The following is a 20098-nucleotide window of genomic DNA, read 5'->3' as shown; positions in this document are numbered from 1 at the left end:
CATCGAATGTCTGGGTAAGCTCATACCGGCTCAGTTATTGATTTGGACGACTATTTTATCGCTTGCTACAAGTGATAACTACTGGAAGTGATCAGAATAACAAGTTATTATCACGTGATCTATCACGTGTTTTTGTTTACAATTTGATCTGGTTAAAGATTGTTTCAAGTTAAGGTTATTTAATTTATTAATTGACAACCATACATTGATAGATCTACATATATTATTACTTTATCGTCATTAACAAATTATTTTAACATTACAAATTTTTGATCACCAAGATTCGCCACTTTCGAAATTATTGATAAAGTTTTAAAACATAACACTTTTCCATTTACCATATCAATTACAGTCATAACAAAGCAATCGTCAAAGAAATAATACTCCAACTTACACCGTCAACCAGAAATGCTAACATGAATCAATTAAATTGTCGAAATCCTCAAATAAACCTATCTCATTTGTTAACTTCGATATCAAATTTTTCATTTTTTGAAGAACTAGTGAACCTTTCTGAATCAAGTCAATATAATTCAATAAAACTTAATCTACTGCAACATGAAACATTCAAAATAAATAAAATACTAGATGATATTGATCTTTATTTGAACGACGTAATAATGGCTTTCAATAATATCAAGGAAGTTTCCAAACATACTATAAATCTACTTGAATGGTATTATGAAGGAAAGAATGTATTAGTTGATTTGTTCAGAAACTTGGAAAGTATTGACTCCATTGTCTCAAGATTGCTACTATTGGTTGAATCGTCTGAAGCTGATAATGTTGTGATTCAGTCATTGATCAAAAAATTTGAAGAAGTAAGTGATATTTTATTGGATGTCAAGAAACTACTGATTCTGTTAAAGAAAAACTTGGATCTTTCAATCAATTATAACGATTTGATCGAATCGGTAATAAGGCTGTTAAGAAATGAGATTGAAGACTGTATCAAGTCAATTGAAAAATTGAAAGATTATAATTTATCAAGTCCAAGGAAAACTTTACCGAAATATAATTTGAATGATATTATCACTAAAATGAAGATCAACGATTTTAATGACAATAGTAGTAATTCAATTAAATCATTAAAGCTACCCACATTTAACGATTTGGATGAAAAAATATATGAAGAATATTTGATGATCGAAGCCAAAATCCAGCCATTAAAAATTTCACTAGATATCGTGCCTCAAAAAGTTGAAGAGTTCATTGCATTATGTTCACACAATTCTTCTTTTCAAGTTTCAAGAGAACAAGTGTTATCAAACTATGAAGCATTATTGGATAAATGGAAGTTGCTAAGTAATCAGCTGTTAAAATTAAAAATTGAAAAAATCGATTCCAAATGGAATGATATTTTTAGGTATTTGGTTAAACAAATTGAACTGGAAAGTGATGATTTGATTGATGTTTTAACTTTTTGTGATTCTGCTAACACCGATGGAAATTCCGTCGTTAGTGACGATATTGGATCAAGATACAAAATTTGTTTAAATTCTATTCGTTTAATTGAAAGCGCCATCATGGAAAATATTATTACTGATAGCGATATTCGGAATTTGTATAACAGAACTTTGCAACCGAAATGGGTGGAAGTGAATGATTTGATATCAAGATCAAAGAGTGAACAAAATATTTCATTCCTTCAAAAACAAAGAAAAGAACTGAATAATAAAAAGAGTCATTCCAAAGGTTTAAGATCATTTCATACTATATCAAGAAGTTCAGGTCATGAAAACTCTGATAGGCCATTAAGCAACGGCTTGGGAATTGATTTTAATGTTGATGTCAAATCTGTTACACTACCGTTGAGTATACAAAATAAGGAGAAAGTCAAAGATATATTTTTAGGAAAACCGAAACCTACCGGTAGAAGTTTGAAGAACTCATTAATTAATGTATTTGACGAACTTAGTATTGACGTTAAGGATACTGAAGATGAGGAGAAAACTTTGGTCAAAAGTCCAGATCTAAAAATTGAAAATCCTAATGATCATAAATTACAAGCACCTATATCGTTCAGAAAAGCAACATGTTCAAGATCCGTATCATTCGATTTCAATGGTTATTTCAACAATATTTTAAATTCAAGTATTAGACAACCATCAAAATTACCAAGAATGAAATCCAATTATTTAGCTAAGGGCTATCCTAAAATTATTAAACGTAATGGTCATACTAGAATCCCCGAAATTTGTTCGAATCATCCCATTTTTCAATCACCATGTAAACTCAGACTTTCAAAATTTTCAACTCCAAGGACGAACAACTTAGATATCTCACCTGAAAAACAATTTCGTGCATCATCAACTATAGAAAGTCATCATCATCGAAATGATCCATTTCTACTAAGTAAGACTAGATCAAGGGCAAGTAGTTCAACAACAACAGTAATTGGGCGACCGAATTCTTTATTAAATGAAATGAAAATTCCAAACTTGACTTTTTCGAGAAGATTGAGTTATAATTGTACTTCACCTGAAAGACCAGTTTCTTCGTTGGGATCAAGATTTGATGATGAAAATCTTTTAAAATCTTTGGATGAGAATCGACCTGCTTGGAGGTGAATTTTTAATACTCTGCTTTAATATCTTTTATAGTTCAATGAATGACACTTATACTTTATCGACTAATTTTTCTCAACCGCTTTCTTCTCCAAATCTTTCTTCATAGTTTTACTAGTTAACCCATCTAAGAAAAAATCTAACCCAAATATCTTACCAATTATACTATTCTTCTCTCTTTGATATTTTTCAAACTCATTAAATTCTCTTACTGATCCATCAGATAAGAGTTCACCAGTTTGCATTTTCTTAACTGATTTACCATCTAATCTTGCCCATAATTCGTAAGAACTTATAGCGATAACAGGTATAGACAATAAAATTAGATGAATTCCTTTATATCTTTGTTTAAGTTGCGGTGGAGCTTTTGACCAATTTGGTTTACCCGTTTCAACTAGTTCCTTAACAAATGGGGAATTTTTAGATGTGCTTGAGGAAGTTGCTCCTGTTGATGAAGTCAATGGTGAATTTGTTGATGGCTTTTCTGGCGACTTTATTCGTATTGTTGATGAACCTACTTTTGTGTGAAAGTTAGGAGATTTCTGACTCAAGAATCGACTGAATAACTTCTTCATGATCCCTTTTGATTTCAAAGTTTCTTTTTGACAAGAGTTTGTAGCATCAAAACGGGTCTCGGAATTATTTTTCATTACGTAACTCGTAAATTGAAAATTTGATTTAGTCCCAAATTGGAAGTAGTTTTCGATCTAGTCAAAATTATTCAGTTACACCTACGAATTCCTGAGATCTCATAGATCGATATCATACAAATCAATTGCTTTAACAATACGTGAAAAAATGTCATTGAAACACTCAATTGAATCTCAACTGGCTAAACATCCAAGACCAAAAAATATCACATTTACTTATGGTACAGCTGGATTTCGTATGAATGCCAAAGACTTGGATTATGTCAATTATACTGTGGGTATACTAGCTTCATTGAGATCCAAATATTTGGGCGGTAAAACTGTTGGAGTAATGATTACTGCGTCACATAACCCACCTCAAGATAATGGTGTCAAAGTAGTTGATCCAATGGGTAGCATGTTGGAAGCAAAGTGGGAAAGTTATGCTACTGAATTGGCAAATTCCTCAAACGAAGATCTTGTTTCGACTTTGGAGAAGATAGTTAAAGATTTGAATATTGATTTGGAAGTTGCTAGTAATGTAGTCCTTGGAAGAGACTCAAGAGAAAGCAGTCCAAGATTAAGTGAATCTACAATTGATGGGCTAAAAAGTGTCCCAAACACTAATTATGAAGATTACGGATTATTAACTACTCCTGAATTGCATTATATTACAAAAACTTACAATGATCCAAATTTCGGAGAAAAAACCGAGCACGGCTATTACGAAAAATTGGCAAATTCGTTCAAAAAGGTCTTTGAAGTGTCGGGCAACGCAAGCAAATTAGACATCACGATTGATGCAGCTAACGGGGTTGGAGCTCCTAAGGTTGAAGAACTTCTAAAAAATTATTTAGCAAATGAAATAAACTTTGATGTGGTCAATGACAAATTTCAAGATCCTAATCTATTGAACTTTGAGTGTGGTGCAGATTTTGTCAAGACTAACCAAAAATTACCTAAAAATATTGAAGGTCCAATTGCAAACAAGCTATACGCTTCCTTCGATGGTGATGCTGATAGATTAATTTGTTATTATCAAGACTCATCAAAGAAATTCACCTTACTAGATGGTGACAAAATATCAACATTGATTGCATTATTTTTGCAACAAATTTTTAAAAATATAGATTCTTCTAAATTATCCTTAAACATTGGTGTAATACAAACGGCTTATGCTAATGGGTCGTCAACAAAATATGTTGAAGATGTTTTGAAATTACCTGTCCGTTGTACACCAACTGGAGTCAAACATTTACATCATGAAGCAGAAAAATTCGATATTGGTGTTTATTTTGAAGCTAATGGTCACGGAACTGTAGTTTTCAATCCGGAAGCTGAAGCGAAGATATTCAACTACAAACCAACCTCAAAAGAAGAAGAGCAAGCTATTTTGGTTTTACAAAACTTTAGTCAATTGATAAATCAGACTGTTGGGGACGCTATATCTGATCTATTAGTTGTATTGATCATATTGCATTATTTAAAAATTAGTCCTGAAGAATGGAACAAGGAATATACAGATCTTCCAAATAAATTGATTAAGGTGATCGTACCTGATAGAACAATCTTCAAAACTACAAATGCTGAAAGGACTTTGGTTGAGCCCAAAGGTATTCAGAGTAAAATCGATGAAATTGTTTCACAAATTTCAAATGGAAGATCATTCGTTAGAGCTTCTGGAACAGAAGATGCTGTAAGAGTCTACGCTGAAGCTGATACGGATGAAAACGTTGAAAAGTTGATCACACAAGTTTCTGAACTATTGAAGTAAATACAGCAATTCAAAAACAAACATGAAACTTAGTTCAAATTTGTTCCTATCCAATATGCAAATAACCATTCATTCCCCTCTATAGTAAACTTTTTTGTATTCTCCTGGTGTCATTAACTTTGAGCCCAATGACCAAATACCTCTTTTAAACCATTTAGCTCTTTTTTCCAACAGCCTATACCAATCTTCATTGTCTCCAAATTCTGCTCCAATCTTTCCTTCATAGACCATTGCAATCCCATTTCTCAACATCTCAGCACTGACATCTTTTCGACCATTCCATTTCCAAATTAAACATTTAGCAACTATTCGTTTATATTGATCAACCAGGTATGGTATTATCGTTACTCTTCTTTTGTTTACGTATTTATTTAACCATTTCAATGCTTCTTCGCTAAATGGCTGAGCAGGTTTGCCAAAATGAGATCTTTCTGGCGCATCAATCCCACATAATCGAATCATTAATGTTTGATTTTTTAGTTTTGATCTTTTTGTTGGTATTTTTTTCAACCAACCCCAACCCCAGAGAAATCCTCCTGGAGTATGATAGAATCTAAAATTATCACCATCACCTACTCTTGTTACATACCCATGCAATCTATGATTTTTCTCCAACATTCCTGGATTCAAATCTAGTATTGATCTTATCGGTTTCAAATAATTCCTATAAAATCTGTATGATAATATTGTCGTGAGGGTAATACCAGCTGATAGTAGTATTACTTTAGGATGAAAAACCCCAATATTTTCATTTTGAGAAGGATGTTGGTTCATAGTATAGTCATATGAGTAAGTTTTATGCTAAGGTGAATTATATTTTGTACGGTTTTTGTAAAAATGCAAATGCTAAAGATGAATAATGTAATAACGGGTAAATGCAAATGAGATTGCAACTTTGTGAGTTCAAATTTTGAATGTGATTTTGTATGTATTTGATGGGACCAAATTTGTAAATGATAAAAATTGATTTTAATCAAAACATTGATAAAAGTACAAAAACGAAATATAATTGTTCGTGATTTTATTTTAAATTTGCAACCAATTTTCGAACAATAACGAGATTGAGAAAAAGCAAAAGTTCGAAATTCGAGAGTTTTAGCATTGTATTTGCTATATTTGCAACTTTCAATTAAACAAGTTCAAGCAAAGAGTCTGAGATATAATATTTTCATATTTCTAGAGTCATATCAATATTGCAAACTTGATGAGTTGCAAAAAAATTAAATCTTTTGATAAGTAACTGCTATACTGTTTAGTGTAATAAAAATAGGGCTAAGTTCATGAATTTGACTCAATTTTACAGCTTTGCTTTTGGAGCATTATAGCAAACAGAAGCATTGTAATTGTCTAGGATTGGCTGCAAAAACTTGAAAATTAGCTACTCAAAAGAGCCTTATACAATTCATACGAAAAATGGCCAATGTGTTGCAACGTTCAGAAGACTGTAATTAAAATGGTGAAAGCAGGATTCAATTCTTTGCAAATTTTTAAACTTCTTCAACTTCTTCACTCAGATTGTTAGTACCCCCACTTTTCAATCGTATCACTCAAACTAACATATTTTTATGTCGCATTATGAACACAAAAGTAAAGCTTCAAAGGATTATAGACAATTACTTATAGTATGATAATTAGTTTCTGTTTATCAAGACCTCATTCACTATAAGATCAACAACAAGCTCAATCCTTTACAAAGTCTTCATTCACATCGTCTAACCCAATTGCATCATTCAGGTAGAGAAAACATCAGACCTTAATGCAGTGATATGTCCTTAGCAGATGGTGAATATGATGTAGACGTATCAGTTCTATTGAATACAGTATCCAACAGTTCAAAATATCACAATGAAAACGGGCCTGAAGATATGGCGATAAGATATGGATTTGTACCTGACTCAATGGATGAATCAAAGCTTTTGAAGTTATATCAACGCGATCAATCTTATATATTACTTGCTTCATCTTCAGAATCAAATAAAAAACCTATTTTGTTTGAAGGTACTGAGACTAGTCACAAAGACTCCGAATACTATTTAACTTACGATCCGACAAAAACGGGGGACCTGACTTTGAAATTAAATCAGTTGAATAGCACAATCAAGGTGAATAAAAGTCGAGATATATTGAAATTGCAATCAGAAATCAAAGAATTAGAAAAATTATTTGAAAAGCAATTACTCACACCCCTGGCAAAACCAGAACGACCGCCCGCACTGCCAAAAGTTGATTCAAAGCAATCGCTGAAACCTGTTTCGGAAGCCCAAAGAACCCAACCGAGGAAACAACAAAATTCAGAAAAAGGAAAAGTCACGAATCTTAATGAAAAACAAGTTGAAACCGGACATCTGAAATGGGAACAGAAAAGGTTAGAACAGCGTAAATGGGAGCAGAAAAAACTAGAATTACAAAAATTGGAAGAAAAGAAATTAGAGGAGCAGAAATTGACGAACCTAAATCAACAATCAAAAGAAATCAATTCACCCACTAGACAAGCTAGGTTAGCATCAAGCAAAACATCGCCGAAGAAGGATATCCCAGCAAGATCTTTGCATGTACCGTCTGTTACCCCTCGTGTTGCCTCGAAGCGACCTCCAACATTGGTTAGTACTCCTGAACAAGAATCTATAATCAGCGAATCTGACTTTGATGATTTGAAAAATGAACTGCTGGATGATGACGAGATTATACATCCCCCAGCACTTGAGATAACATCCAGTAAATCTAAAAAGGAAGAAAGTAAATCTAAAAAGAAAGAAAGTCATCCTAAAAAATCAGAAGTTTTAAAGGCTAACAGTGTTTCACATGAAAATCCAAATCATTCTCCTTTCACTGATGCTCACAGAATCACTAACGCAAACAAAGCTATTAAAGGAAAGAGAGCCAAGAAGTCAACAATAGACAAAGCATCGGGTGATGAATTTGATGATTTAGAGAATGTTTTAAAGGAAGTTTTGGAGCTTGATGAAGGAGATCCAAAAAAGAAATATGAGAGTGAACCAATTGAAAAATACGACCACAAAGTCGAAAATGATGATAATGAGAATACATTCAATAAAGAGAGTGCATCTATGACAGTGAAGGAAAAAAGTCCATTGTCAGATGCAGATGAAGAAGATGATGAAAGTAGTACCTACAATTTTAAAAATCAAGCAATCAAAATTGATGAAGGAGTGAGTCAAAAGAAGACCAAAAGTTTCACACTAAATACAACACTGAGAGGTAGACCAAGAAGTTTGAGAGAGCTAATGGGTGTAGAGGTATCCAAGCAGAAGAGTAACAACGATGGAAGTAGTAGCGAAGAAGAGTAGAGTATAGAGCACCCTAATGAAATTAATGATCTAAAGCATATTCTTTTACATGATCTCTTTCATATATTATATGAGTCGCGAAAAATATATGTTTTATATTTGATAACGCGCTTCTTATAACACCATTAATGGATGAAACAGTTGAAGAATTAAAGAAGAGAGTTTTCAACTTACAACAACTATTATCCAATGTCAAAAATGACGAGTCACTAACGTCACAGGTCAAAAATACAAGTTTGAGATTGAAGATATTTCTCGATCAAAACCCAAATCTAGCGATTTTAGTTGAAGCAGCCATTAAATTTAATATTAGTCAAGATGAAAAGGTGCTAGAATCTTCAAGCCTAAATGACAGAAATGTACCCAGTGATATCAAGGAGGAGCGAATTTCCATAAATTACCCCATGATCACCAAGCTATTCCCACAAATACTAGAGTTGGAGCAAATGCAACCAATGAAGATAATGAATAAAATAAATTCAAATATATCGAATTCAAACATAGAACAGACAAAATATATCTTTGAACAGCGTAAAGAAAGGATTATGCAGTTGAATGAAGCTTTTAATCAGTTGGTTTTAAAAAACATTTTAATCTTTGAGAAATATGTACAATTTGTTTTACGAGATAACCAGTTTTGGATCGAGACGGAGGAAAAGTTAAAATGTGCTAGTCAAAAAATCCAGCAATTAGAGAGTCGAAAGAAGCAATTGAATCATTATTAACTCAATGCCAAAAATATATTGTTAATTTATTTATACCGATATAGTTTTCCAAATATTTAATCCATCACCTCCTGTAGAAACTAAACAACCCGGAATTTGTTCATGCCATCTAACATCTTTAACATCTTTTTGCCAATGTACAAATAACAATTGCGGAGGTATATCATGTAATTCTTGAATTTCTTTTCTTTGTTGTGAAATTTCGTCATCATCTGCTTCCACCGCCAAGTCCCACAATGTCACGGTATTATCTTCTGAACTCACAGCAATGATAGATTCATCTAATGGATTGAAAGATATAGATGTGATTGGTGCTTTATGAAAGTTGTATGATGCCACTGGTGTGGGGTTTGGTTGTGTGAAATTTCTTAGATCCCAGACACTCCATGTACCATCATCATGACCAGAGGCTAACAAATGATTGATTTTCGAACACCATGATATAACATTAATATCGGAATCTGATGCTTTTACCGATAATGCGGGTTTATGCTTTTTAGATCTAGTATCCCATATTCTTACATATCCATCACAACCTGCTGTAGCAAAAACAGTACTTTCCCCAGTTGACCATTGAATGTCTTCGATTGATGATTGTGATGCAAAAAAAGGACTTTTATCTGTAACCCAATTTGATGTTGTTCTAGTTGTTAAATGAATTCTTCCAGTGACGTCACCTGTCAATAAAGCCCCCGTATTTATCAAAGGTGACCAGTCCAAACCATATCCTTCAACATTACCATGAGCTCGTATCGTATATATTGGTCTTTTAGATGATTTTGGAATCATATAGCCCGGTGAATCAAAGGCTTTATATTGTGCTGATAAATCAAATATGTATGCTTCTCCATTTTCTGACATTGTTGCTGTTAAATATTCTCCAGTCTTTTCTGCATGTGGGCTAACTCTTATTCTATTAGTTGTATGTTTCAATGGGATGGTTTCTGTATCCAATATTGGATCAGCATCCATGTCATCATCATCATCGTCATCCTCATCATCTTCTTCACCGTCATCTTTGACTAAAGTTTTCACCAAACTTGATGCTTTCATGGCTATTAACTCATTGTCTTTCGCCCTCGATGCTTGAGTGGCAGTTGCTAGATACACAGATGCTGGATATGATCTTCTCTCACTACCCAAATTATCAGGAATAATATCGACCGTCAAACATGGCCAAGGTAGATTGACATTATGTAACATCTCGTAAACTGAAGGATCTGCTTCCAAAACCTCATCTGGACCTAAAGGTTTAGATTTATGTGGTAGATATATAGATGATTCAATTTCCTGCTGTTCTTGTTGCTCTTTCAATTCTATTTCGTGAATCTTTTTATTGGCTGCCTCTTCATCCATTTCATCATCTTCATCTATTCCGTCATCGTTTTGATTATCAAGCTCTATTATTTCTTCGTCACTTTCGAAATCATCACCATATGGATCTTCAAATTCTCCCACATCCATTGAATCTTCACCATTTATTTGTTGTGCATTGGTTGATTGTGGTAGTGAGGTTTCTGTTACTTTAATTGAAGTGTTTTGATGACCAATATCATCTTCTGCCGGTCTTTTAGACATAACTGGATTGTTGTATTAAATTAATTAATAATTATTGGAAAAGTAATACGATGAGGATAGAAGAAATGAGACTGCAAAATATTTATTACACAAAATTTATTAAGCATTTAAGCATCACCAAATAAGATACCAGACACAGTCCAATGTCTATATCATCGACAAGAAAATGGATAAGGTGACAAAAACAGAGATATGAGTAGTAACAAATTAGCATTTTTGGACCAAGAAGCTCCACCTGGTTATGTTGCAGGAGTAGGAAGAGGTGCAGTTGGGTTTAGTACTGGAGCAGATTTCAAACATGAATTGCCACAAGTTGATGATGATGATGATGACGACGATGAAAATTTGATCAATCAAGAAATCAATGACAAGGGTTTACTAGTGGCTCGTAAAAGAACTGAAGAGGATGAGGAAGAAGACAAAGTGTATGAGCAAATCGAGCAAAGACTTAAGAGAAGGAAAACAAAACCTCAGCAAAAGCAAGTGTTATCTGGTGTTAAAAACGAACCAGACAAAAGATCACAATTTTTAGATTTAAAAAAGGACCTAGTGGCACTAACAGAAGACGATTGGATGTCAATACCGGAAGCTGGAGATATGACTAGAAAAAATAAAAGACAACGTATATTAGATCAACAGCTGCAAAGGCTATATGCTGTTCCAGACCAAATCTTAGCTGGAAATAACGGAAACTTTGGATTCACTAGAAGTTTGAATACATCTAATAATAAAAGTAACGCATTAAGTGCTCAATTAGATAGTTTGTTGGCCAGTTCACGCAAGACTCAAAATAACGGCATCGAAAAAGAACTAGAACAAGAAATAATGTCCTTTGATGGGGTTGACAGGGATGCTAAGTACACAGACTTGAAAAAAAGTAGACTCATATTCTCATCTTTAAGAAAGACTGAACCTTACAAATCAAGCACATGGATTTCATCATCAAGATTGGAGGAAGATGCCAAAAATTTCAATAAAGCACGAGAATACATACAGCAGGGTTGTAAGATGATACCGGGTGACGAGGATGTTTGGTTGGAGAATATACGGCTCAATGAGATTGACACCGATTTTGCAAAAGCAATAAGTAAAGAAGCGTTGACCTATTGTAATAAGTCTATCAAATTATGGTCGAAAGCAATCGATTTGGAGATGGACAAAAAATTAAAGAAGAGACTTGTCATGAAGGCGTTGCAACAACTACCGAGAAATCTAGAATTATGGAAAAAAATTTTGGAACTAGAGGATGATCTGGAAGTAAACATGAAATTATTGTTGAAAGCTGTTGATTTGTGTCCTCATGAATGGGATCTTTGGTTGAAATTGATAGTATCGTCCAATTACAACGACGCCAAAGCACATCTAAACAAAGCAAGAAAAATATTTTTGAGTGATTTGAAAGTTTGGATTCAAGCATTAAAAACAGAAGAACGTGAAAATCCAACTGAACTTTCGAAATTAAATAAACTAGCAGAGAAAGCAGTGAAGGATAACAAGTTGACCGAGCCCGAGAGGTGGTATGAAGCTGCCTTAGATTTATCCAATGATGGTTTTAAAAATTCAAGTCGAGCCGTATTGGAACAATTTTTAAAATATTCAAAGTTCGATTCAAATGCATTGATAGCAGAAGCACAAAATTACAACAAATTTCATCTGGAACTAAGTCAGATCATTTTAAATTATGTAATCACCTCAGATCCTCAAAATCTTGTCGTTTGGAATACATTATTCAGCATTTTGAGAAAATCTAGAGACTTTGACTTATTATTTAATTACTACAAAAAAGCTATAGAGTCCAATCCTGAGGTAGTCACTTTGTATCTAAGTTTTGCTGAAGATAAATGGAAATTACAGAAAAATGCCACGGAGGCAAAGAGTTTGCTATGTTCGGCCGACGATAAATTGAACGACGACTCAATAAAACTTGCTATCTTCAATATGGATTTTTTGGTGGGAGATTTGAACAATGCTAAACTTTACATCCACAATGTGATACAGTCAGAACCAAATAGAAACGTCAAATTTTGGTATAAGTATATATACGCTATGCAGTGCTTGGAACTGGATCCACGGGAGGTTTTGAAAATTATTCAAGATGCAATTGACATCTTTCCTGATGACGTGGAATTATCTTTGAAAAAGCTTCAAGTTTTGATCAATGATATTAACGATTTACAAACAGCTAGACAGTTTGTGTCTTCAATTGTCGATGGAAATCAAGCTTGCCCAGCATTGTGGATTAAATATAGCGAAATCGAAGCAAAATTGGGAGTGTTGATTAAAGCTAGATCAGTTTTGGAAAAAGCATCAACTATTTATCCTCAATCAGTTGATATTGCAATCGCTCAAATTGAGTTAGAAAAGAGATCAAACAATGTATCAGCGGTTAAGAGTTTGACAAACAAGTTTGTCAAGAAGTTCTCCTTTAACTCATACATTTGGTATTTATATTTATCGTTAATTCCAAAGATGTCACACAAAAAACCAGAGTTTGTAAATGCTTTAAAACAGACGAATAATTCTCTGGAAATGTTAATGTTTTTGGGTCAGTTTTTTTGGCAAGACGGTAAATACTCCAAAGCAAAACAATGGCTTGAGAGAAGTTTGGAAGCTGATATTCAAAATGGTGACGCTTGGGGTTGGATGAATAATTATTATAAGTCCCATGGTACTGATGTCGAAAAGGAAAAATTTAGAAAAGAATATGAAGAGATCTTTGATGACATTAACAAAGGCATGATATTTTTGAGAACTAAAGGAAGTCCAAATAATTACAACAAGACATCTTTGGAATTGTTACAATTAACTTCTATTGAGTTACTTAAGACTTAAAAGTTACAAATTTGAAGATACCTCTTTGAAGTTTTCGTAAAGTTTCAAATTCAAAGCACTCAACAAGCAAGGGAATTGATTTTTAGAAACCCATTCGTTTGCCAATTCTTCACAAAGCGATTTAAATTCATGATCACCATATGCTTTCAAGGATTTATTTTCAAAATCCAAAATTAAATAACTATTGCTTTGATTGTTTTTTAGTTTCTCATATTTGGATACCAATTTTAACCTTGATGATAAGTCGTTTGAGTTAGTTGTACTCGGCAAAAATTCAATACTATACCCAAAATACTTTGATATAATTTTTAAAATTTCTTTCGATTTTTCGGTATAAACTTCCCTCAATCTTTGTATTCTTTTGCTTAAATGATCAACTTGAGTTTGTAGTTGTTGTTTATCATCTTCTTGACGTATGAACAATGATTTTGGTATCATATCTTTATCACTTTTTCCACTAATATATGTATTTATTAAAGATTCATTTTCTTTTCGCAAAAGATCTAATGTTTCTTTTTTAATAAACTGATCTTTTGCGAGCAAATTGTTTTTGAATTCTAAAACCCTGTTTGCTTCTTTATGAACGTTGATAGCTTGTAACGACTCCAATTGTTCAACTAGTTCTTTATTTTTTTGTTCTAATATCTTTATACTTGACGTTAAGTCAAAATTTTCTTTCTCCAAGTCGGATGCAGTTTTTCGGAAACTATGATCTTGCAAATGAGGACGTTTAGTGCCAGATATTGGTTGTGCTTGTTGAGGTTGAAGTTTTTGAATCATCTTCGCTTGTTCATCGAGTTTATTCTTGTATTGATCAACTAATTTTTCTAGATTGGTAACATACTGTTGTATTGTTTTATTATCTTGCTTTGAATCTTCATTCGACCTTAGGATATCTTCCAAATCTTTCAACAGTTTTCTTAAATGTTCAATTTCAATTGTATACCATTTTTTCTCTCTTTCTAACTCATTTATTTGACTAGCGGATTTTTCATTTTTCAATTGCCAAGATTCAATCATAGGTAGATACTCTGTTTCAATTAATCTACTAGCTTCTTCTAGTTCATTCTTAATTTCATTTACTTCAACAGTTTTGGAGTTGAGTTTTTCTTTCAAAGTCAAATTATTTGCCTGTAAGATTTTAAATTTTTCAATGAAGTTTGTTATTTTAACACTTCCCGTAGTATCGTCAGTTGCGTTGTTTTTCGTATCTGTGGTATCATCGATAATTGCATTTTCCAAAGTCTTGAAATAAGTATTAAACTTAGACTCTATTTGTAATTTTTCCATTTCTAACTTCAGATATTTCTGTTTTAGATCCTCATACTGCCCTAATTTATTCATTAAATTCAAATTTTTTTGCTTTAATAGTTCAGCCGAGGTATGTTTTTGCAATAACTGATCAATCTTGATTTGTAATTGATTGTTGGTCTTTTGTAGACTATTGTTTTTGTTCACTAAAATCTGATTGTTCTTCAAAAAGGACTCATCATTCTTGAACATTTCTGTATATTGTTCCAATTTATTTACAAATTCTTGATTTGAGTTTTGTAGGTTATTTATAGTTTCTTCTCTTTGCTTCAATTGTTTAGTCATTTCATCATTCAATTGAATTTGAGTATTCCAATCAGATGTTACTTGTCTATGTTTTCTTATAAGTCGATCATTTTGCTCCACCAAATTTTGATATTTTGATTCAATTTGGTGAACTTCTTGCTTTAAATTTTTAATTTCTAGTTTCAAGTCCTTTTGTTTATTCATTGAAATGTCATTGGAATTCTCAATTTTGGAATTCAATTGATCATTTTCATTATACAAAAAATCCACATTTAATTTCAAAGTTTCAATTTCTTTATTTTTTGACTTAATGCTGTTTTCATAGTTGGTGATGATAGTCGACTTTTCTTGCGACCATAGTTTCTTTTCCGTTTGAAATGATTTGATTTGATATTCTAGTTTTGATATGTAAATTTTGGTATTTATGCCAGATGATTCCTTTTCGTAATTACTGACTACTTCATTAAGATGAGGATTATCAACAAACGGTGAAGAAGTTATATTGGACATTAATAATTGACCGAAATTTCAAGTCTTAAAGTTGTTTTTCTACTTTGTTTAATATGCTTCAAATATCATGATAATTTATATAGGATCAGTAAGTATCGATATTTGTGTTTTTTACTTTGTTTCAAGCGGTGTCGCAGAAATTCTGCATAACCGACACAATTTGTAAATTTCAGACATACATTTCGTTAAAGATAATAAATTGATTGTGATATGAAGCAATTCGATTTGCAAAAATCAGTTATACCTACACATCGAAAAATATTTGAATCTATATAGAACCTTTTGAGATGTCAAAGATGTACGTTGTTTCTGTCATTTCGTTTCTATCGATATTTTTTACTAACGCTTTTACAACAGACCACGAAATTTTAAATTGTTAGAAGAATTAGAAAAAGGTGAGAAAGGTTTAGGAGCAGAATCTATATCATATGGATTAACTAATCAGGATGATATAACGATGACATATTGGAATGGCACGATAATAGGTCCACCTCATTCAAATCATGAAAATAGAATTTATTCCTTGCAAATTATATGTGATGAAAACTACCCTGATAAACCTCCAAAAGTGACCTTCATTAGTAAGGTAAATTTACCATGTGTTGATTCTGTTGGGAATGTTATTGTAAACGAGTTTGATACTTTAAAAAATTGGAAAAGATCATACACTATGGAGACTGTTTTATTGGAATTAAGAAAAAGTATGGCTTCACCAAATAATAAAAAATTAGCTCAACCAAGTGAAGGTTCTACTTATTGAAACAACAAGGTATTGTAGAATTAGAGCAATGGCATATAATGAGAAAAATGAATAGGACTACAGAGTATTAAGTAAAAGCTCCTATAGTGACGAAGAATATATTACACTTATATTTTACATAGTTTACTTGAAATAATTTAGATCTGATTTAAGAATGTATCATGTTGATTCGCTATACTCAGTTTCCGTTAATTCCCTGAACTCTTTCTCAGCACTTAAAAATTCTTTAACGTGTTTATAATATTTTGATTCAGGATCCATCAAATCTCGATTACCATGTTCATCAGTAATTTCAATGTTTTGCCACCTTTCTATTCGTTGTTTCTTACCGTTCACAATTTGTGTTGTGGGCACAAGACACCTTTGGAATATCCTTTTAAAAGGTAAACATATTATTTCTGGTGATGATTTATAGGTGGAGGGTTTAAAAGTACATTCATGTTGTGTAATTGATTTTAAGTGACATTGGTATTTTTGCGGATTATGTAGTTGCTCTTCATACTGTAGTTTTATTTCATCTGAAGTATATACTGGAACTGGTGGAGCCATTATTGAAGTTTTGAGAATGGGTTTGGCGTAACAATAAATTCAATACTTTTATTAGTTTAAATCGGTTCTCAACGGTTGTGTACCTCACGGAGTTAATCAAAGTTTCTTGTCCTACAAAAGTGGCTACCAAATACTTGAGTTTTGAGAACAACAAACCGAACCATACTTCAATAAGACAGTGATTAAATAATTGGATGTTCATTCTCGTTATATATAAATAAATAAAATAAATAAGGTCAACATCTGACATCAATTCCGGATCTTCGTTCACTTTCTCTAAGTTCAAACATGACTTGAGATGCAATGAATAAACAACTTGATGAGACCACAAAGAATCTTATACCTGAGAAAGTTTTGAAAATTTCTTTGATCAATTGTAAAGTTCCCTCTTTACCTAAGCAAAATCCTACCAAGTTTGCTGTCATCATCATCCATATATTAACAACGGCACCTAATCCACATAAATATCTAAACCACCATTCTCGATTAAATTTTTTGAAATATATAGATGCTGTTAATTCAGGTATCAAAAATAAGACAATTAACCAGCCCCACATTAATAGTTTTAGCTCTATATCATGCCATATAGCAACAAAACTGAACACGAGCAAACTATTTAAAATTCTATAATTTCCTCCCCCTCCCATAGGAACATAAATATATTTAATGACCCATCTATTGAAAGATCTATGCCAAGCTCTCCAAAAGGCTAATGCTGAAAAGTTATCATCCATACATCTAATCATGTTTTCTGGTGGATCAATACCATCCAATAAAGACCAGAATCGAAATAATCTCCAAGGAATTAACAATTTCAACCATATGATATTCAAGTTGAATAATCCCAACATTGATATTTGAAAAGGTGTATCTCCATCCCATGCTTTCGTTTTGGATACTGCAACTACATACATAAAATGAAGTACAAACTCCATAGTTAATAAACAGAATATGAATCTTAAGAAATAAATGAAAATTCTCTTGTAGTCTTTAACTGATGATGATTGTTGATAATTTGATTGGTAAACATAATCGTTGAATGTTAATATTGGACCTGCAATAAATAACGGAGTATATAAAAGATAAGCAAGATAATTGATAACATTGTAGTCCGTCAAAGGTAAAGGTGCATTCAATCTTTCTCGATCATTTAAGTTCAAAAGTGTGCCGTTTTTTTCATTATCAGCGATCCTGCTTAATTGATGTTCTCTTTCGATGTAATCGAGATTAAATGATATCATTCTCAACAAAGTAAAATTGTAAAAGACATCCCATCTCGCTATAATTCCTTTGAATCCGCCATCTAAGAATGGCACACCGTATCTAAAATGTCCATACCATTCATTGAAAAATAAAGTCGATACGCCATAGATCCAAGTAAACCAAATTGCTGCTTTTCGATTTTTAACATATTTTCCAATGATATAATTTATACCAATTAATGTGACAATTTTTAAAACGTTAACTCCATGTGCACCAACTAGAAATATAATTCCAAATCCGAAATCAAAGTAAGTTCTCTTTTTAATACCCAACAAAGGAGTCAAAATTTTTCGCAATAAAACATGCAATATGACTAGTAAAATTAATAATGGAAAATTATCTCTGAAAAATCGATATTGTTGATCTGAATTATCCACTTTTCTTCCGAATAGCCAACCTTGACTTAACAAATGTTGAAAACGGGGATAATTTGGGTTGGTTTCATTTGATGCATCCATTGCTGCTTTAAACATCAATGGAACTACTATTAAAAACACCACGTAGTATAATTTAAACTCTAAAGTTGACCATTTTGATTTTGTTGATGTGTTCTTGATACTCTGTTGTTTCTTATTATTCTGAGAATAAGTTGGATCTAATCTTGTATCCAATGTTGATAATGAAAAAATATTCTTCAACTCATTTAAAAATGACATTTCATTTGTCTGATTTGGTCTTCAAATCGCACCTGTATGATTCAATTGATCTTTCAACGTGTTAAATGATTGGGGTAAGATTCTGATTTAACTGAAAGGAAAATATAGTACACAAAATGGATTTGAATTTTATTGTAATAAATATCAGATTTGTAAATTGTAACAATTGAAATACACCATCACAGATCGACCACTGTGCTCATTAAAAACTTTGCTATAATGTCCAACAGCGAGAATAATGAAAAAAATAGTGATTTTTCAAGAAGACCAAATCCAAAAGGATGGACACCACCAAAAGCTCCATACAATCCATACGATCCAAATGATATAAGACCAGCTGAAGGATATCCATCTGAATTTCAAATACCAAATCAAGAACCGAAAGGATTTTCATCATTGCCAAAGAAACCCACACAATACCAAAAGATTAACGAAACAATGACAAGACTAAACTATACAGCAAGACCCAAATCTAATATCTATCCGAATCAATATAAGGTATTACGACAAGTTGATACAAATAAGAATCTTCATTTTGGATCTAGATGGTTTAGTATATTTATAGGAGGATCTATTATCATTTATGGTGTCTTTTTTCAAAGATGGAATAATGGTAAAGAAAATGTATTTAGTGATTTTTATAGATCACAATTAAGATTCAAAGAACGAATGTTTGGGGGATTAAATGAAATGGAATATGATGATTTGTATCATTCAAATCAATCTAATACTGGAGGTATTTTGAAGAATGTTAAAGATGCTCAATATATCAATGAAGATATTAGAAGAACTAATGAAAATGATTTTGTGCTAAATAGACCTAGTGAAAGGCATATTTTAGAAGCCCAGAGGATACAACAAGAGAATGAAGAAAGAATGTTACGAGAGATGGATACTTCAAAGAAATGAAATTTTGTGTGGTAGAATATAGATTGATAACCTTGTAAATAATAAGAGCCTGCTCATTCGAAATTTTTAATGTGGTTGACAGATTTAGCTTGATATGTAGTTTGAACATCTTTTTCTGAAACCTATTTTTCAACACAGGAGCTAAATTTCTCTCAAGTGTTTCTACTTCTGATCCATTGAAAGTATGAAACATATTTGAAACTCAAAAATTGGTAGCTTTACGATTTTAAAAATTCTCTCGTAGATAAAATCTATGTTTCAAATAAGCGCAATACTTCGATTATGATAAACAAACAAACAATAGCATATCAAATTGCTGTGAAATTTAGAGAAAGAAAATTATAACATATTATATCCTTATCACTATCATTCAAAATACTCCTTATTATTATCCAAGGTACAATATATGTTTAACTACTGGCCCACTTTCATTAATATAATAGTACCAAATTATTAGTATCTCGTATAAATAATTACCAAA

At 32.2% G+C, this 20098-nt stretch overlaps 13 protein-coding genes across 13 annotated transcripts; 7 read left to right on the top strand and 6 right to left on the bottom strand. All coding sequences in view use genetic code 12, as the record gives it.

Moving 5' to 3' along the window:
* Positions 1–416: 416 nt before the first annotated feature.
* Positions 417–2570, top strand: KAR9 (Kar9p; the record flags this gene model as incomplete). The annotated part of the gene is made up of 1 exon (XM_051758123.1): positions 417–2570. The coding sequence occupies one exon, from the start codon at positions 417–419 to the stop codon at positions 2568–2570; it is 2154 nt and encodes a 717-aa protein (XP_051613712.1).
* A 62-nt stretch (positions 2571–2632) lies between these two features.
* KGF55_003339 (uncharacterized protein) lies at positions 2633–3217 on the bottom strand (the record flags this gene model as incomplete). The annotated part of the gene is made up of 1 exon (XM_051758122.1): positions 2633–3217. The coding sequence occupies one exon, from the start codon at positions 3215–3217 to the stop codon at positions 2633–2635; it is 585 nt and encodes a 194-aa protein (XP_051613711.1).
* A 148-nt stretch (positions 3218–3365) lies between these two features.
* On the top strand, positions 3366–4970 carry AGM1 (phosphoacetylglucosamine mutase; the record flags this gene model as incomplete). Its single annotated transcript, XM_051758121.1, has 1 exon — positions 3366–4970. The coding sequence occupies one exon, from the start codon at positions 3366–3368 to the stop codon at positions 4968–4970; it is 1605 nt and encodes a 534-aa protein (XP_051613710.1).
* Positions 4971–5039: 69 nt separating this feature from the next.
* On the bottom strand, positions 5040–5744 carry KGF55_003337 (uncharacterized protein; the record flags this gene model as incomplete). The annotated part of the gene is made up of 1 exon (XM_051758120.1): positions 5040–5744. One exon carries the CDS (start codon positions 5742–5744, stop codon positions 5040–5042), a length of 705 nt encoding a protein of 234 aa, XP_051613709.1.
* Positions 5745–6736: 992 nt separating this feature from the next.
* Positions 6737–8278, top strand: KGF55_003336 (uncharacterized protein; the record flags this gene model as incomplete). The annotated part of the gene is made up of 1 exon (XM_051758118.1): positions 6737–8278. The coding sequence occupies one exon, from the start codon at positions 6737–6739 to the stop codon at positions 8276–8278; it is 1542 nt and encodes a 513-aa protein (XP_051613708.1).
* A 128-nt stretch (positions 8279–8406) lies between these two features.
* On the top strand, positions 8407–9003 carry KGF55_003335 (uncharacterized protein; the record flags this gene model as incomplete). The annotated part of the gene is made up of 1 exon (XM_051758117.1): positions 8407–9003. One exon carries the CDS (start codon positions 8407–8409, stop codon positions 9001–9003), a length of 597 nt encoding a protein of 198 aa, XP_051613707.1.
* Positions 9004–9033: 30 nt separating this feature from the next.
* On the bottom strand, positions 9034–10581 carry KGF55_003334 (ribosome biosynthesis protein; the record flags this gene model as incomplete). Its single annotated transcript, XM_051758116.1, has 1 exon — positions 9034–10581. One exon carries the CDS (start codon positions 10579–10581, stop codon positions 9034–9036), a length of 1548 nt encoding a protein of 515 aa, XP_051613706.1.
* A 192-nt stretch (positions 10582–10773) lies between these two features.
* KGF55_003333 (U4/U6-U5 snRNP complex subunit) lies at positions 10774–13413 on the top strand (the record flags this gene model as incomplete). Its single annotated transcript, XM_051758115.1, has 1 exon — positions 10774–13413. The coding sequence occupies one exon, from the start codon at positions 10774–10776 to the stop codon at positions 13411–13413; it is 2640 nt and encodes an 879-aa protein (XP_051613705.1).
* A 3-nt stretch (positions 13414–13416) lies between these two features.
* KGF55_003332 (coiled-coil domain-containing protein) lies at positions 13417–15480 on the bottom strand (the record flags this gene model as incomplete). The annotated part of the gene is made up of 1 exon (XM_051758114.1): positions 13417–15480. One exon carries the CDS (start codon positions 15478–15480, stop codon positions 13417–13419), a length of 2064 nt encoding a protein of 687 aa, XP_051613704.1.
* A 287-nt stretch (positions 15481–15767) lies between these two features.
* Positions 15768–16240, top strand: KGF55_003331 (E2 ubiquitin-conjugating protein; the record flags this gene model as incomplete). The annotated part of the gene is made up of 2 exons (XM_051758113.1): positions 15768–15778; positions 15838–16240. 2 exons carry the CDS (start codon positions 15768–15770, stop codon positions 16238–16240), a joined length of 414 nt encoding a protein of 137 aa, XP_051613703.1.
* A 159-nt stretch (positions 16241–16399) lies between these two features.
* Positions 16400–16789, bottom strand: KGF55_003330 (uncharacterized protein; the record flags this gene model as incomplete). Its single annotated transcript, XM_051758112.1, has 1 exon — positions 16400–16789. The coding sequence occupies one exon, from the start codon at positions 16787–16789 to the stop codon at positions 16400–16402; it is 390 nt and encodes a 129-aa protein (XP_051613702.1).
* Positions 16790–17025: 236 nt separating this feature from the next.
* GUP1 (O-acyltransferase) lies at positions 17026–18708 on the bottom strand (the record flags this gene model as incomplete). The annotated part of the gene is made up of 1 exon (XM_051758111.1): positions 17026–18708. The coding sequence occupies one exon, from the start codon at positions 18706–18708 to the stop codon at positions 17026–17028; it is 1683 nt and encodes a 560-aa protein (XP_051613701.1).
* A 219-nt stretch (positions 18709–18927) lies between these two features.
* Positions 18928–19617, top strand: MCU1 (Mcu1p; the record flags this gene model as incomplete). The annotated part of the gene is made up of 1 exon (XM_051758110.1): positions 18928–19617. The coding sequence occupies one exon, from the start codon at positions 18928–18930 to the stop codon at positions 19615–19617; it is 690 nt and encodes a 229-aa protein (XP_051613700.1).
* Between the last annotated feature and the right edge of the window lie 481 nt (positions 19618–20098).

Source organism: Candida pseudojiufengensis, assembly GCF_024610245.1.
Source record: "Candida pseudojiufengensis strain CBS 10847 chromosome Unknown scaffold1, whole genome shotgun sequence".
Classification (NCBI taxonomy): Eukaryota; Fungi; Ascomycota; class Pichiomycetes; order Serinales; family Debaryomycetaceae; genus Lodderomyces; species Lodderomyces pseudojiufengensis.
The sequence above is the reverse complement of the archived record's forward strand: the minus strand, read 5'-3'. Positions and strand labels throughout refer to the sequence as shown.